Consider the following 15,572-nt stretch of genomic DNA (forward strand, 5'->3'; position numbering starts at 1 on the left):
CCTTAACATCACAGACGGGGCCGGAAAGCAAACCGCTCGGACGCAGTGTGGGGTCTGAAAATGAGTTACAACACAGGTCCTCGTGCTGAAGGAGGCTGAGCAGCACTGGGCGTCCCCCCATTGTTCAGCACAGCGCACACTCGCTGTGTCCCTCCACGGAGAATCGGAAGGCCCTCTGAGGTCCGCGGGGCCGTGGGTGGCAGGCTCACGGAGGGCATGAGCCCGGGGCTGTGTTTCTCAACTCCTCCCAGTTCACCTGAGCTCACGTGAGAATGCACAGCATAGAGGTTTCTCTCCTCCAGTGAAGGGTGGACAGAACTGACATGTGAGCAAGGGAGAGCAACCTGGTCTCTGGGCCCATCCCTCTCAGGGATGGGGCTGTGGCTCTGATGCAAGGGTCCTTGACCCTCAGGGGGACAGGGCTGCCATGTAAGAGAAAGGGCAACTGCAGCTGTGACACAGACGGTCCCGGAAAGAGAGAGATTCTCAGCACATAGAGATCTCCCGCTGTCGTTCTGCAGAGCAGAGACTCATGGCCTGCCCCAGAATCAGAGTCACAGAGGAGGCAGGTGGGAAACGCGAGATTAAAACCTATGCTTCCCGTCTGCTTCCTTGTTTCTCAAAGCAAGATCTGGGGACCAGAGTAGCAATCATTAGCACTGCCTGGAAACTTACAAAAATTACAGAACCTCACGCTGCACCCCAAACCTACTGACCCAGAATCTGCATTGCAGTGAGAGTCCCAGGTGATCTGTACGCACACTGAAGTTTGAAAAGTATCCCGGAGTGTGTGTCTAGGAGTGCAGTTACTGAACTACAACGTATGAGGTCATTGACAGTGTCGGATAGTGCCAGGTTTCTCTCCACAGTATTTGCCAATTCACTTTACCACATCCTTCTAATTTTTTATGTATCTAATAACATAAAGCCATTTCCTTTTGCTAAAATTACTGTAAAAATAAAGCATTAAAAACAAAAACCAAATAAAGCTCATATCATAGTGCCTGGAAAATATATAGTAAGTGCTCAATAAATTGCAGCTATTGTTATTAAAACAGTTACATTAGAAATATCCTAAATGTTTCTTCAAGAAATTGATAATATTGTTTCTAGTGTTAATAATAATAACTAAGTCAATTTCAACATGGATTCTGACAAAAGAACCTTGTCAAACAGTTAAGCCTTGAGAATCCATGACATACCTGGATGAATGATTCCACATGTCAATGCATTATTTTCCAAAGTTACCAAGTGAAACGCAGGAACATAAAGTGACTACGAATTCAATCACAGCCAGTTTCTTAACATACACAAGTTTTATAGGCTCTTACGGTTATTATTTAAGAAAAAGAATTCAACTAAGCGGAAAAGACAAACAAATGGTGATACCAAAAGATACAGTCACAGAATTACGTCGGAAACGACGTGGTTTCGGCAGAGGCACTGAGTTCTAGGAGGAGCAGTGAATCCGCAGCCCGAGTCTGTTTACCTGGGTGAGTCATGGTGACCGGCTCCTCTTTGGACTTGTTATTGTAGATGACCACAGCAGCAGCGTTGTGGAAAGCAGCCCGCGATATCTTCTCTTTGAATGTGCAATTTCCCCTCTGCAGCAAGGCGATCCACTGTTTGATGTTCGGAGGGACGAAGAACCGGGTTTGAGGATCGCAGCCCAGATGATCAGCAACTAAAGGGAAAAGGGAAAAAAACCCATTTTCTCGAGTGAAGATAAATGAAGTCAGTTAAGTCTTCCTGTAAAGCACATCGAGCAGCCTGCCGCGGGCGGAGCTCTGAAGACAGCCTCAGAGGACATTACAGTGAGTGTGAATCCTCGCCTGCAGACGGAGACAGACGCTCCCGTCGTGCAAATCGAAAGTGAAGAGTTCTGCTGACAGGTTGTCCGAAACAGAGAAGACTAATCTCCACTGTGGACTGGTGACGAGAGGAGGAAGGCAGGGCAAACACAGAAACCCCCGACGCACGCCCAGGGCCCCTCTCCCCCACCCCACCTCCCACCACTCCGGGGGAGACGGGTCTGCTTGGGGTAAGTCAGGAAGCCAAACCAACCTTCCGTTCCGTTGCCACGTGGCCCTGCTGAAATTCAGGCATGCTTGAACATACCGTATGTCTTAGCAAGTGTCTAAGGGAAATCAGAAAAGTTCACTTTTGGCTTGTATTTGGAAGTTTAAATAGCTAAAATAACAATTAGAATAAATCGATTATTTCTCTAACTTACACTTACTGTTAAAAGGTTACCCTGCAATTCCATGTTAGGATACATACATACTTTCTGCATCCGCCTGTCTAACGAGACACCAGGACTACCAATCGTGTGGCCATGGCCCTGGAGCTGGGGGCCAGCCTGTCTGCCGTGGTTGGGCAGGCTCTGCAGTGTATGATCCCGCACATATGCTCATCAGAGCTCCAACGCCCTCCGCAAAGCCTAGTACACTGCCCCGGCTGCTCTTCCCATTCCTCAGGCTTCCATGTACAACAGGTTAAAACGAGAGGGCAGGGGCAGCCCAGAAGGGGGTCCGCAGGGCCGGAGGACAGCGAGCCGTTCCAGCTGGATGCCTCGCCCTCAGTACTAGGCAGGCCACGGAGGGAAGGAACCCAGCACAGAAGGCCAACACTGGAAGCAAATAAGTAATAAAAATGCCGAGTAAGTATTAATCAATTAGAAAGTATAAAACCAGACAATGCCAATGGAAAAATCCCTGCTTTCCACACGTTTACATAAAGAACCTGTAAAAGGTGCAGGAGCCACCACGCATCATCCCACTGGATGTCTTCCCCAGACACGCTCATCATCACAGGCGGTGTGTGTGTGTGTGGGGGGTGACAGCACACCAGAGGTCTCCGAAGACACAGCCCGTGGGCGACGAATGGTTTCAGTGACTGAGGCTGCCTGCAGCCACCCCTCACCCTTTCCCTCCGGCCACTCCGCACTGCGAAACCTCCGACCTGCCCTGATCAGGTCAAAGGTCAGCAGCCCACTACTGAAGGACACAGCGCTGTGAACGGCGCAGCGGACTGGGCCCTCTCAGCAACAGGGGTCTGCTTTACACACTATCATGCTGTTTAAAATAGAAGCATTTAATGTGACGTGCTGGGACAACCCCACTGTCTTGGGAAAACTTCCAATATTGTGTCCAAACAGGAACAAAGAACTGGTCTTCAGTGTCTCATCTGTGAGTTTTCAGAACACAGGGCAGCACAAACCCTGAAGTAAAGGCAGGACCGAGACACCTAGAGAGACCCACGCACTTGTCTTCCAGGAAACGCTCATGTTCCCGAGGCTTTCCTGCCGTCCCTGCGGCTTCCCGCACTCTCAGTGCCGCGGAGAGGATGCCACACACCAGGGCTGGGCCTCTCTCCTCGACTCTTCGGTTTTTGCTAACTCGCAAAGGTTGAGATAAGTCTGTCACCTCGCGAGAGCTCCGTGGGTGTGAAAGAGCGTAGCAGTTCCTCTGCTCTTGGGGCCTCCAGCAGGACTCTCTTCCTCCAGCTCAATGGGTGCCGCCCAACCCTGTCCTGTCCTCGAGGTCCAGCCCAGGCCCCGGAGATCCCGCCAAGACCACCCTGCGTGCCTGCTCCCCGCGGCTCCCTCTCATCCTCCCTCCCTGCCGTGCTGACAGTGCCACTGTCTGCTTAGAAGAACAGACTCACAGTCACGCCCAAGGAGCGACTGCAGAGCACAGCCCACCTCTGCAAGGAGTCCTCGCCCACCAGGTTACAGGCCCGTGAGCTGATCCAAACCAATTCCCACAACAGACGGAATGAGCAAGAAGAACGTCCCTGCTGCCCCATCTGCCAGCTGTCACAGGTCTCTGAAAACACTCTGTCAGTACTGATAGAATATGCAACAATAAGAGGTTCAATTTTCTGGTCAAAGAAGCATTTTTCATTATTCAGAGAGAGAAAGTAAGGGGTGGGGGCTGGGTGGAGGTGGGCTGAGGCGGCGGGGAACAGGGATGTCTGTACCAGTCTCAATAATAAAAACTTTTAAAAACTAAAGAAACAGAAAATAAGGGGTTTTCATAATCACTTAATACTGCAGTATGCTTATTTTATCTATTTATTCCTTCCTGTAATTAAAAAAGTAACTAACAATGAAAATAACGTTAGCAGCTTACAAACGCCCCGCCCCGAGGCTCAGTGGCACCGTTACCGCGCCAGGGCAAAATCTTCCGTGAAGACGTGAAGTGTCTACGTGATTAGGAACCACAGCACTCGTCAACGGCAGTTTTGCTCAAACTCAAAACCATTTACTTCTGTTCTGTCCTGTCTCTCCTGCCAGGGTCAGAATGGGACATCACCTCTGACCTCTCAGCACTTACTAGTTATGGGGTTGGTAAAAAAACGACTAGACGCTACCATGGAAACAGGAAACCAGACGACATAACATACTGTAGTCTAATACTGGCAAGTGTGGCAGCTATGCCTCAACGAAGCTGAAAAACACTGCACCACAGACAAGTTCAACCTCAGTTTTTTTCCTGTATGGCCTTTCCTATTGAGTCCAGACACAGTGCAGAGACTTCCGTTTACTCCTGGACCAAACCCGAACGGTTCTCAACAGGAACAGCTGTGGGACCCTCACCTCAGCAAACATTAACTGAGACGCTCGGCCACATACCGAGCACCAGAGAGAGATGTGACCAAACGCTCGGTGTGGGGTCTGGAAGACCGGTGCACAGAGGCTGCAGGCCTGGCACAGAAATCACACACCCACGAGGCAGCGTAGAGCACCGGCAGGAAGGGCGCATCGGCGCAGCCCGGTGCCCACGGGGGCGCTGGGAAACGACTCCCGCAGCACAGCGCAAGGATGGAGGGCAGTCCCTTCCCTCAAACTCCCGTGAACACGGAGCCCAAGGTGCCACACTGGACAGACGTAAGATGACCAGGTTCTGAACAGAAGACCCCAGCTGCCCTGGGAGAAGCAGAAGACCACCTGGTACAAAGGGTATGTAAATGTTTAGAGGGTTCTGTGAGTGAACATGGAAAAAGATGAAGTCTCTCTTCCCCAGCCCCGCAGCCTGAAACTCTCCACTGCGGTTTGAGTGACTTACAGGTAGCAGTGACTTGGTAGGTCATGGGGGTGACCTTCCCTTCCATGCCCTGAGAGTCACCGCAGGGATGGGAAGTCACTGGCCTCTCCAGGCCCCACAGTCTCCCGCTCTCAGGGCCCGTGTGTCTCATTGTCTCTGTCTGAAACGTCAGTCCCACCGCTCCTTCGCCAACCCTAAGCTTCAGGAATTCTGCTAACGCATCTTCTCCGATGCCTTCCCAGCCGCCTTAGCCTTCGCTGTGCGGGATCAGTCACCGCTGTTTACTCTGGGCGCCTCCCCGGTGTGAGGTCCAGCGGGCACTGTGCCCGGTGAGGCTGGAGAGAGAGAGGGACGCTGATGGAGGCAGGCTGAGCAAGAATGGATACGAAGAACAACCTTGTGCCCAAGATCTGTTGCAGGGGCACGTGACCTGGGCGATGTTCTACCGGCTGCCTCCTACAGAAGTCATAAAAAGAAGAATAAGCCTAACTAGCTGCCCTGGACATACGCACTTCCACCGGCAGAAAGTTCTGGCTATTTGCTCTCCCATTTCCACACCAGATCGCAGTCTCTTTGACCTTTAGGTCTCCTGCCTCTGCCTTGCCTTCTCTTCTCTTTGTTAAATTCTCATTTTGTGATTTAATGAGCAAAACACAATTCTTATTTTTAATCCCATTTCCTAATTTGATTTGTTTACTTTTAGAGAGAGGGGAAGGGAGGGAGAAAGAGAGGGAGAGACGCATCCTTTGTGAGAAAGGAACTTCAACCAGTTACTTCTCTCACACGCGCCGACCGGGACCAGACCCGAAACCCAGGCAGGTATGTGCCCTGACCGGGAATAGAACCAGAGACCTTTCGCTCTGCAGGATGCCACCCACCCAGCTGAGCCCACGGGTCAGGGCCCTATTTTCCTTCTGATGCTCACCCACTGGACTTAAACGTCCAGCTTTCATCCCTTCCTCCTCTCCCATGGAGGTAATTTATTCCTTTACTATTTCTATACTTTAACTTAAATCTGACTACTGGGGTTTTGTTAATTCATTGTTTGTTTCGTCTTGTTGAAAATATTTTATTTTTCCTTTTCCCTTAATTTTCTGTTAATTTACTTTTAAGTTTCAATTTTTCTTAACCTCGTATCTGCTTCTAGAATTGTTTTATCCTGTCCTGCCCCCAATTTCCGTTACCTTTTCTCGTCTGGTAGGCTGTCACCCCAACGCCAGCGAAAGGACGCAGCCCATGCGATTTCTCAGGAACCCCGCATTAACGACCACTCCCTTCTCCTCTCAGTGAAGCCTGCTGGTCTCTGCCACTTTAAGAATGGAGTGAAGGAGGAGCAGGGAGAGAGGTCGGAAGACTCCCCTTCATCCTCCAAAGGGACCTCACAGCAACACCTGTCCCGGCCAGCTCCTGGCCTTTCATGGCCTCCCTCGGCCTCCCTGCTGACCCCTCTCCCTCCACCTGAGCGTTCAGGCCCGCTGTGGGTCCGGGACCCCAGGGCTAGAATTCTCTTCACACTGGTGGCACACTTTTTTCTTACTGGAACAAGGATGCTTAATGTTCCATGCCAACCAGTTCTTTTCTGAGAAACTACTTTTTATTTTCACTTACAAAATATAACCCAGTTTCCAATATGCACAACCAAATCTGCCCGACAGCACGTGGAGAACCAGGAGAGTACGGAAAACCAAACAAGGAGAGCAGCTGCCGTCCCTGCCAACCGCACAGGCTTCGGTCCGCACCCTGATGAGCTGACAGGCGTTCCTGGCTGTCCCTGCTGCGCGCACGGAGGCACTGGGGTCTCTGCCGGCAGGCATATGGACAGTCGCTCTGTCTACTCCATTTCCAGGCTGCTTCACCCCACTGCCAGGCAGGTCCGTTGGATTGCCTTGAAGTTTAAAGAGGACTCTGCTCTTTGCCCCTGCCACCCCCCAAAAAAAACCCCAAAACAAAAGAAGCAGCAAAACAAAAGGGCACTTATTTAATTTCGGCATCTGCACGCCACCCATACAAGGTACTCTAAGTGACAGAGACCTGAGCCCCGCTCTGGGGAAGGCAGGCAGACAAATGACCTAAAACAAGCCTCACAGCCCTGGCTGGTGTGGCTCAGGGGACTGAGCACCAGCCGCCGGTTCGATTCCTGGTCAGGGCACGTGCCTGGGCTGCAGGCCAGGTCCTGTGCTAGAGGCACCTATCAATATTTCTTTCCCGCTCTTTCTCCCTCCTTCCCCTCAAAATAAAATATGATCTTTAAAATAAAATGAGCCACACAGAAGGGAAGAACTTAAGCCACAAGTGAAGAGGGGCCTTTTCTGTCCCCCATGGGATGTGAAGCAGGAAGCAGGTGACTCCAGGAGGCCTTGCTGGCAGCCCTTTTACGACCAGGAGGGGAACCATCCAGGATGAAGTCGAAGCTGTGATGGCAAAGGGGAGAGTGGAAGGGGCAGGTGACCTGCCGGCACCCTTGACCCCTGAGCGCAGTCCTACCTCAGGGCTTCCAGCTCTGAGGCGGGACGAGTGTCTTCCTCCAGGCCCTCGGCCAAAGCAGGGATTTGTCCTGGCAGCACTTGGGCCCCCCAAGGAGGTGGAGCGGCCGCAGTGGAGACTGCGCTTCGTCCTCGCCAGGTGGCTCTCTTACTCCACCAGGACCCACGGGTGGCGACTCAAGCCCACCAAGAAGGTCAAACCTAAGGACAAAGCTTCCCTGGAAAGGTCCCCTGGCCAACCCTTTCCCTCCTCCCTGACTCCCATGCAGAGGCAGTGGCTCAGGATGGGGAGCTTCCCTCCAAGACCAACACCTGGAGTGAGGGGTCAGGGCGGGCTCTGCAGGCGGCACCCAGGCGGTCACACTGGGATGAGGGCAGATCATCCTTCTTTTCACTCAATAAACTCTGACTGAAACCCAGCATTTTCTTTATCTTCAAATACAGACCACAAAACACCTGAACTCTAAGCAACAGCAATTACATTACCTCCTTGAACTGACCCAGCAAAGACCCACTCCTGTGGCTTGTGACTTACTGTGCTAATAAAGAGGCCTCTGCAGTTACTAAGTCACACTGTGTTAAATATACTGATACTGTGTTTCAGTAAACTTCCTTTCCTTTAATCCTGTTTACTTTTGTACTGTATCCCTAATCTGGGCCAGCAGCCCTCAGGTTATTTTCTCACCAGGTTGCAGAAGGAGTCTCAGATGCCAGGTTTAGTCTATTTGTATCATTTACATGATACATTTGGATCTGTGTCTATTACTTTACTTTGTTCTCAGTTACCCTGTTATTTCTGAGCTTGTTTACACTCCCCCCTTCTCTGCTTCTGAATGCACTGATGAACTTTTCGTTCCTCCCTCTGCTCCATCTATATATTCAAGTTGTTTTTTAGTGGTTACCCTTAAAATGTTAACTTGCATACCTGATAAAAAAGGTTACATTTAACCAGTATTTCTTTCTCTTCCTCAGTAAAACAAGGCCCTTCAAATATGTGTTAGTTTCCTAGAGCTGCCATAACAAAACCCTACAAACCCCGGGGTGTAAACCACAGAGACATGCCCCCACAGCCAGGACTGCCGAAGTCTGGAAGTGGGGGGCGGGGCGGAGGGGAGTAGGGCCAGGGGCACCACGGGTAGGTGATGTCGAAACAGAAATCTCAAGCTTTTTTAGCCTTTTACTTGGCAACTGCCTGCTGGGTACTTCTTCACGAACAGTGTCTCACCCTCATTACCTTCCTCCCTCAAATGTGGTCTTTCCGTGGGCAATTCCTGAGTGACAGCAATTGTCATCTACCTAAAAACACAGATGGAAATCCCCGTTGAAAAGCAAGGACGTGCCTAGGAAGAAACCCAGCTCAGTCAATAGTGTTCGGTGTTCTTGGCTGCCACCAAGAGCCCACCAGGACAGAGCAAAGTCACAGACTGTAACTGCACACTGTCGGCGCACAGAAAGAAGAAAGAGCAACATCAAGGACCCGGAGGAGCACCTGACGGCATTCCCTTTCCCTCAGCCTGAGGTACGACTAACAAATAAACAAAAGGTATGTGCATATATGTGTGTGTGTATAACACACACACACACACACATTACAACCAAGCTAATTAACGCATCCACCACGTCATACAGTTCATTTCTGTGGTGAGAACACTTAAAATCTCCTCTCTCTACAAACTTCAGTACCCAATACAGTATTATTCATCACAGTCACCGCGCTGTACACAGAACCCCCAGAACTTAGCCAGTTTATAAACGGAAGGCTGCAACACTGGCAGGCATTTAAATTCTCCGGCAGAAAAGTGAAACATGCGAGAACACTCCTGTTCTGTTTCACTATCGCTGCTTCCTTCTGGTCCAGTGCTTCCAGTGCTGAGGACGCTGACAGGAGACAGTGCTGCCAGAGACAGGGCGATCTGGACGTGGCCTCAAACGGGAGAGGGACGGATTCCACAGGATGACGGCTCGGTCTGTGGCCTGTTAGGGACCGGGCCACACGGCAGCAGGTGAGCGGCAGGCGATCCAGGAAATTGGTCCCTGGTGCCAAAAAGGTTGGGGACCGCTGCATTAAAGGATCACAAGCCACGATCAAGTGGGTTGTTTATTCCAGGGATGCAGGGTTGGTTCGACATCTGAAAATTGATGCAATCCATCCCAGTAACAAATGCAGGGTAAAAATCACAGTCATATCAAAAGATGCAGAAAAAGCTTTTGACAAGATTCAACATCATTTATGATAAAAAACACAAAACGAAACTGTCAACAAAGTGGGTACAGAGGGAACATCACACCAAAGACAAGGCCGCTGGATATCACCACTCTCACGCAACACAGTACTGGAAGTACTCGCCCCAGCAATTAGGGAAGACAAGCAAAAGGCACCCAGACATGAAAGGAAGGAGTAAAACTGCCTCTATTTGTAGATGACAATATTATATATAGAAAAGTCTAAAAACTCTACCAAAAAATAATTGGTTTTTAGAACTAATAAAGTCAGCAAAGTCACAGGATGCAAAACCAATATACGAACACCTGTTGCATTTCTATACACTAATGACAAACTATCAGAAACAGAAATTAAGAAATCAACCTCGTTTACAATGGCATCAAAAAGAGCAAAACACCCTAGAATGAAGTGCACCGCGGAGGTGGAAATCCCGCACACGGACACAGAGACAATGAGGAGAGAAACTGAGCAAGCACATGAATGGATGCGCTGCACTCACGGGCTGGCGGAATTAACATTGTTGAAACGTCCGTGCTACCCAAGGAAACCTACAGATTCAGTGCAGCCCGTATCAGAACTCCAGTGGCATTTGTCACAGGGGCAGAACAAATGAGACCAGAATTTGTATGGAATCACGGAAGACCCTGAGTAGACAGTTACCTTGAAAAAGAACAAAGCTGTAGGCTTCGTGCTTCCTGACTCCAAACTCTATGTACTACGAGGTCACGGCAACCAAGCAGCATGGCGCCAGGGTCTCTGAAGACACACAGGTCAATGGAGCAGAGTAGAGGGCCCAGAAGTAACCGCCCCCCCCCATGGTTATTACTTTGTAACGAAGGAACCAGGAATATGCAGTGGGGAAAGGACCATCTCCTCCACAGGCGGCGCTGGGAAGCCTGGACAGCCGCGTGCGGAAGAATGAAGCGGGACCACTCTCTCACACCACACACACAAATCAACTCAAAGGGGACTGAAGGCCTGAACAGAAGACCTGAGACCATAAAACTCCTAGAAGAAAACACAGGCAGTAAACGCCTTGACACTGGTTTTGACAATAACTTTGGATTTGGCAACAAAAGCAAAAATACGTAAGTGGGACTACATCAAACTGAAAGGCTTCTGCCCAGCCAAGAATATAATCAAAAAGATGAAGAGGCAACCTAAGAGATGGGAGAAAATATTCATGGCTCCTACATCTGACGAGGGGTTAAATGCGTAACGCACAGAGAACTGATGCTGCTCAGTAAGAAAAAACACTTCTTTGTCTTGGGGTCCTTGTTTTAGGCAAATTTCTATTCATAGTTTCCTACCATTCCTTACATTTCACAGGCTGCAGCTAATTGTGTAATACTGCTGCTTCCCTGGAATTAACATGTGAGTTGAAAGAAATGACTCACTCTCACCACACACACACACACACACACACACACGCACACACACACACACACACAGAAGGCTGCAGCTCCCACTATCGGGGAGAGCATTTGTCCAGAGGCTGAGCTAAACAGCTGAGGAAGGAAGTAGGAGGCCACGAAGACAAAATCATGAAATTGGTCCTTCTGGAGGACAACTAGAAAATAAATAACCGTGGGAGACAACTCACATGACAAAACAAGCGAGAGTAGAAGGCTTAGGAGGTGTGACAGCTTCGTAATCTGAGGTGTCCGTAAACCAACAGAGACAGTAACGAAAAACCGTCACGTTTACCGCAGATAGAAAAAGTCACCAGTGAGACTCGGCGAGGTGGTTCGCAATGGTGGAAAACGGTGTTTCGCTGCCTTTTCCATGCGTTTCCCATTCAGAGGAGAAAGAGCAGAGGCAGACGTTTTGTGTCACGATCACGTATGTCATGCAGGAAGCCCAAGTGAAAGAACCAGAGAGCATGTCTGGGAGCTGACAGTGAGGCTCTGGTGGGTGACACCTGCAGCTGGGACCAAGCGGAGCACCGTGGATGTCCTCGGCAGGTCACGAGGCGGGCGGACGAGGCGGCTCCGCGGGGCCGGGTCACCGCACAGCTGTAGCACCCCCGCCGCTGAGAGCGGTCCTCTCCCAAGTTCCCGATCTGACTTACCACGCACTCCACCTCCCACGGGACAACGGCCAGGGGCGCCCAGAACCAGAAGCAGAACCTGGCGCAGACCCAGAACGGGGATCACCAATGACTCGGAAGGAAGCAACCTGTCATTTCAGTTTTGCAAACCCCGCGGCAGAGGAAGCTGGGTGATTACAAATCATCCTGACGAGAAACTAAATGAAGAAACCAGCTAGAATGCACGGCATAAATTATACTTTAGTTCAAAGCTGTAAAGACAAATGCAAGGTGATGGCGCAGACCTGATCATTTCTCAAAATTAAAAAGCCCAGAAAGAGATGAATGTTGCCAATAAGGACAAGAACGAGCAAGGCGCTTCTCTCACGCCCTTTCCAAAACATTTCTTTAAAGTTTTTCTCAGAGCAAGAATAGGAAAGAAATGTATCTCTTGCTCAGGGCCGGCAGAACAATGGACGAAAGCACCTCTCCAACCTTCTGTGCTTTTGCTTCCCCGACGTGGAGAGTGAGCTGAGATACCCAGAGGCTGTGAGAAAGCAAGCACGGACTTAGGATGAGCTTCTTGGTCACACGCTCCGTCATCTCAGTACAACTGCTGTTTGTAATCTGTGCATTCACACTGGTTCCTTCAAGTCACCTCTCATCCCATTGAGGTCATTTGTAATTACCCAGCTTTCTGTGTTCCGGGATTTGCACACGTAATATGTATTTGCTTTCTCCCCAGGTTCTAGTCACTTTGCTTTATTAGCAAATGCACAGCATGCTTCCCAGCCTTCAGCTCGCCCCCTCCCGGCAGTGACAGAAGCCACTGCCACCCAACTGTCAACCAAGCCGCACTTCCTCAGCCCCCCCACCCCCTCGCAGCCTTCCTGGTCAGCCAGCGGACCCTGCGCCCTTTGAAAAACTATTCTTTGCCCCACTGAATTTTCGTGGCACCCCTTCCAAAATCAACTGATCATAAATGTACGGGTTCACTGTCGGATCTCGGTTCTATTCTGCGGCTCCACAAGGCTGGGCCAGCACCACACTGTCCTAGATCAATTTTGAAACCAGGAAGTGAGAGCCCTCTAGTTTTGTCCTTTCCTGTCGGGGTTGTTTTGACTGTCCCTGAGCCGCGTGAAGTTTAGGGTCAGCTCGCCAACCTGTGCAGAGAGCCAGCCGGTGTTCTCTCAGGGCTATGCTGAATCTGTAGGTGCATTTGGGGAATACTGCCGCCTCAGCACTGTGAAGTCTCCGGATCCATGAACATGGGGTGTCCTTCCATTCATTTAGAGACTCTTCCATTTCTTGAGACGTCCTGTAGTGTTCAGTGACAATGCCATTTTAAGTGGTATTTTAAATTTCTATTTTTTGTAATGGTTTGTTCCTGCCTTTTAGAAGTATGACTAACTTTGGGGGGGCATGTGCACTGATTTGGTACCAAGTGGCCTTTCTAAATATACTTGAATTTTTAAAAAATCACTGTTACAGGTAATAGTAAACTGAGCTTTGCCGACATTTAATTAGGGATTAACACTGGCGGCTTCCCTCAGTCCGTGCCAGACGGCGTGTGTCCCCCACGGCCTCTGAGGTGTCCCACAGAGCCAGACCCCACCCACGTGAAGCACACAGCAGGGGCTCCCTCCTGCGTGTTTGTGTTCAGTTTCCTGCCAGACAGCGTGTGCTCACTCACACGGGCTTGCACACGAAACCATCCCTTTTTGACTGAACTGTCCCTCACTCAATGGCAAACGCCTTTAAAAAACCCACTCAGTGAAAAGCAAAAAGAAGCTGGCAGAGCTGACACTTTTCCTGCGCAAGCTCTTTTTAGCTACAATAAAAGGTTAAAAAGAAAAACCAACCAACTAATCGGACTGGAAAAGAAAGCTGAAAAATTACATATTAACATGAAGACTAGCAGAAATACAATGTGTTACACCTGTTACTATTAACCTAAGCGTTCGGCCTAAAGATACTATGTAAAAAAGCGCAACAGTGTGGGGTAACGTGTCAGAGTGATGCACGCGTGGGGGTCGTAAGTCCACACACAGACAAAGATGTTTGTGCCCCAGAACTACAGGCAGCAGTGAGCGCAGGGAAGCAGGTGGGAGGCCGTGTCCAGGTGAGAGAGGAGGGAGGGTGCAGCAGACAGGGAGAGAAGTGGACACACTGCAGAGGTAGGTGTTCGGGAGCCTGATAGGCAGGAGCTGGTACGCAGACGTGGGGGGAGATCTAAATGAAGATGTCTCGCTTTCTGGCATAACCACTGGGTAGAGATGGTGCTGTTGACTGAAACAGTTAACACTGGAGGAGGACCAGACTTTTGGAAGAAAGATACCAGGTTGGACATACTGAGCTTGAAGGAAAACTGGAAGGGAAAGAACAATTCTACTCTTGAACACACACCCTACGAAATGCTCTGTATTTGTAACAAAAGACTTGGCACGCACGCAAGTCTTCTGACAGTGCTCCTGGTAACCCACATGCCTGTCGCCAGGAGCCCAGATAAAGTGGTGATGTGTTCACACGCTGGACCACCCCCAACGTGAATTCATAAGAAATCAGTCTCAAGAATACAAAAGAAAGTGCACCCAAACTAGGCACAGTCCTTGGCGTTCAAAGTCGGCACAGCACTCGCTTTTGGAGGGAGGGAGGGAGGGAGGGAGGAGGGCTGAAGCAGAGGGAAGGGGACTTCTGGGGACTGAACGGAGCCCGCGGTGCTTGACTTCCTGGTCAGTTTGGAGTTGACTCAGTGTGTTCGCTGTGGTAATCCATCACATTGCAGACTTAAGATGGTGTATGTATGTGACAGCTAGTAAAAATGTTTGTTAATTCTCGAAAATGTGGTTATCTCACTCCTCAGGTTAAAACCCTTCAACAGTAGTTTTTTAATCCTCACCTCAGGATATATTATTGATTTTAGAGAGCGAGGAACACCAATGTGAGAAACACTAATCGGCTGCCTCCCACACACGCCCTGACCGGGGATCGAACCCTCAACCTTTTGGTGCACAGGACTGCACTCTGAGCACCGGAGCCTTCTGGCCAGGGCCCTTCAAGAGTATTCGGCCACGTGGGGGAACCTTGAGGAGGACGCTATGCTAATGAAATAAGCCGGGAACAACAGCAGACATGGCACAATTCCACTGACCTGAGGCACCTGGCGTGGTCAGGGTCCTGGAGACAGACAGACAGACAGACAGCACGACGGTGGGGGCTGGGGCTGGGGGAAGGGGAGGACGGGGAGCTGTCTGAGGGGTCTGGGGTTTCAGTTTTGCAAAACAAGAGAGTTCTGGAAACTGGCTGCACAACGACGTGAATATATTAACACTACTGAGCTGTACACTTCAGAATGGTTGAGATGGTAATTTTATGTTATGTGTATTTAAGCATAACTAAAAATTAAAAAACACACCCTTCGATAGTTTTCCATTCCTCTTGAGATAAAGTCAAAACCCCAGCCCAGCCTAGAACGAACTGGCCCGCCTGTTCACCTCTACTGCACTCCACTCTCCCCCCTCTCTCCACTCTTTAAGCCGCTCAAGCACACCAAGGGCTTTTGTTCCTCCTGGGCTTCACCTGGCCTGCCTGGCCTGGAGCGGTCTTCCTCCTGTGCCCTCCTAACGGAACACCCGCCCCCCGCCTTCGTCTCAGTTGAAGTACTTTTTCAAAGAAGTCTTGCCTGGCCATCCAAGCTCTCATTTCTGCTCCCTTAGCACCCTGACCCTTTCTCCAAGAGTCATGATTGAAGAATGGCTTGTGTTATTATCTGTTTAGTGTGTTTTCAC

General features: G+C 50.1%; 1 protein-coding gene across 3 annotated transcripts in view; it reads right to left on the reverse strand.

Annotated features, from left to right (window-relative positions):
• RNF130 (ring finger protein 130) overlaps positions 1 to 15,572 on the reverse strand; it is a 106,496-nt gene that overhangs the window by 77,127 nt on the left and 13,797 nt on the right. For all 3 annotated transcript variants that reach the window (XM_053912902.2, XM_053912903.1, XM_053912905.1), the window contains exon 2: positions 1,490 to 1,684. In XM_053912902.2, coding sequence (XP_053768877.1) covers positions 1,490 to 1,684 — 195 coding nt within the window. The remainder of the gene's footprint in view (positions 1 to 1,489; positions 1,685 to 15,572) is intronic.

Source organism: Desmodus rotundus, chromosome 10 (genome assembly GCF_022682495.2).
Source record: "Desmodus rotundus isolate HL8 chromosome 10, HLdesRot8A.1, whole genome shotgun sequence".
NCBI lineage: Eukaryota > Metazoa > Chordata > Mammalia > Chiroptera > Phyllostomidae > Desmodus > Desmodus rotundus.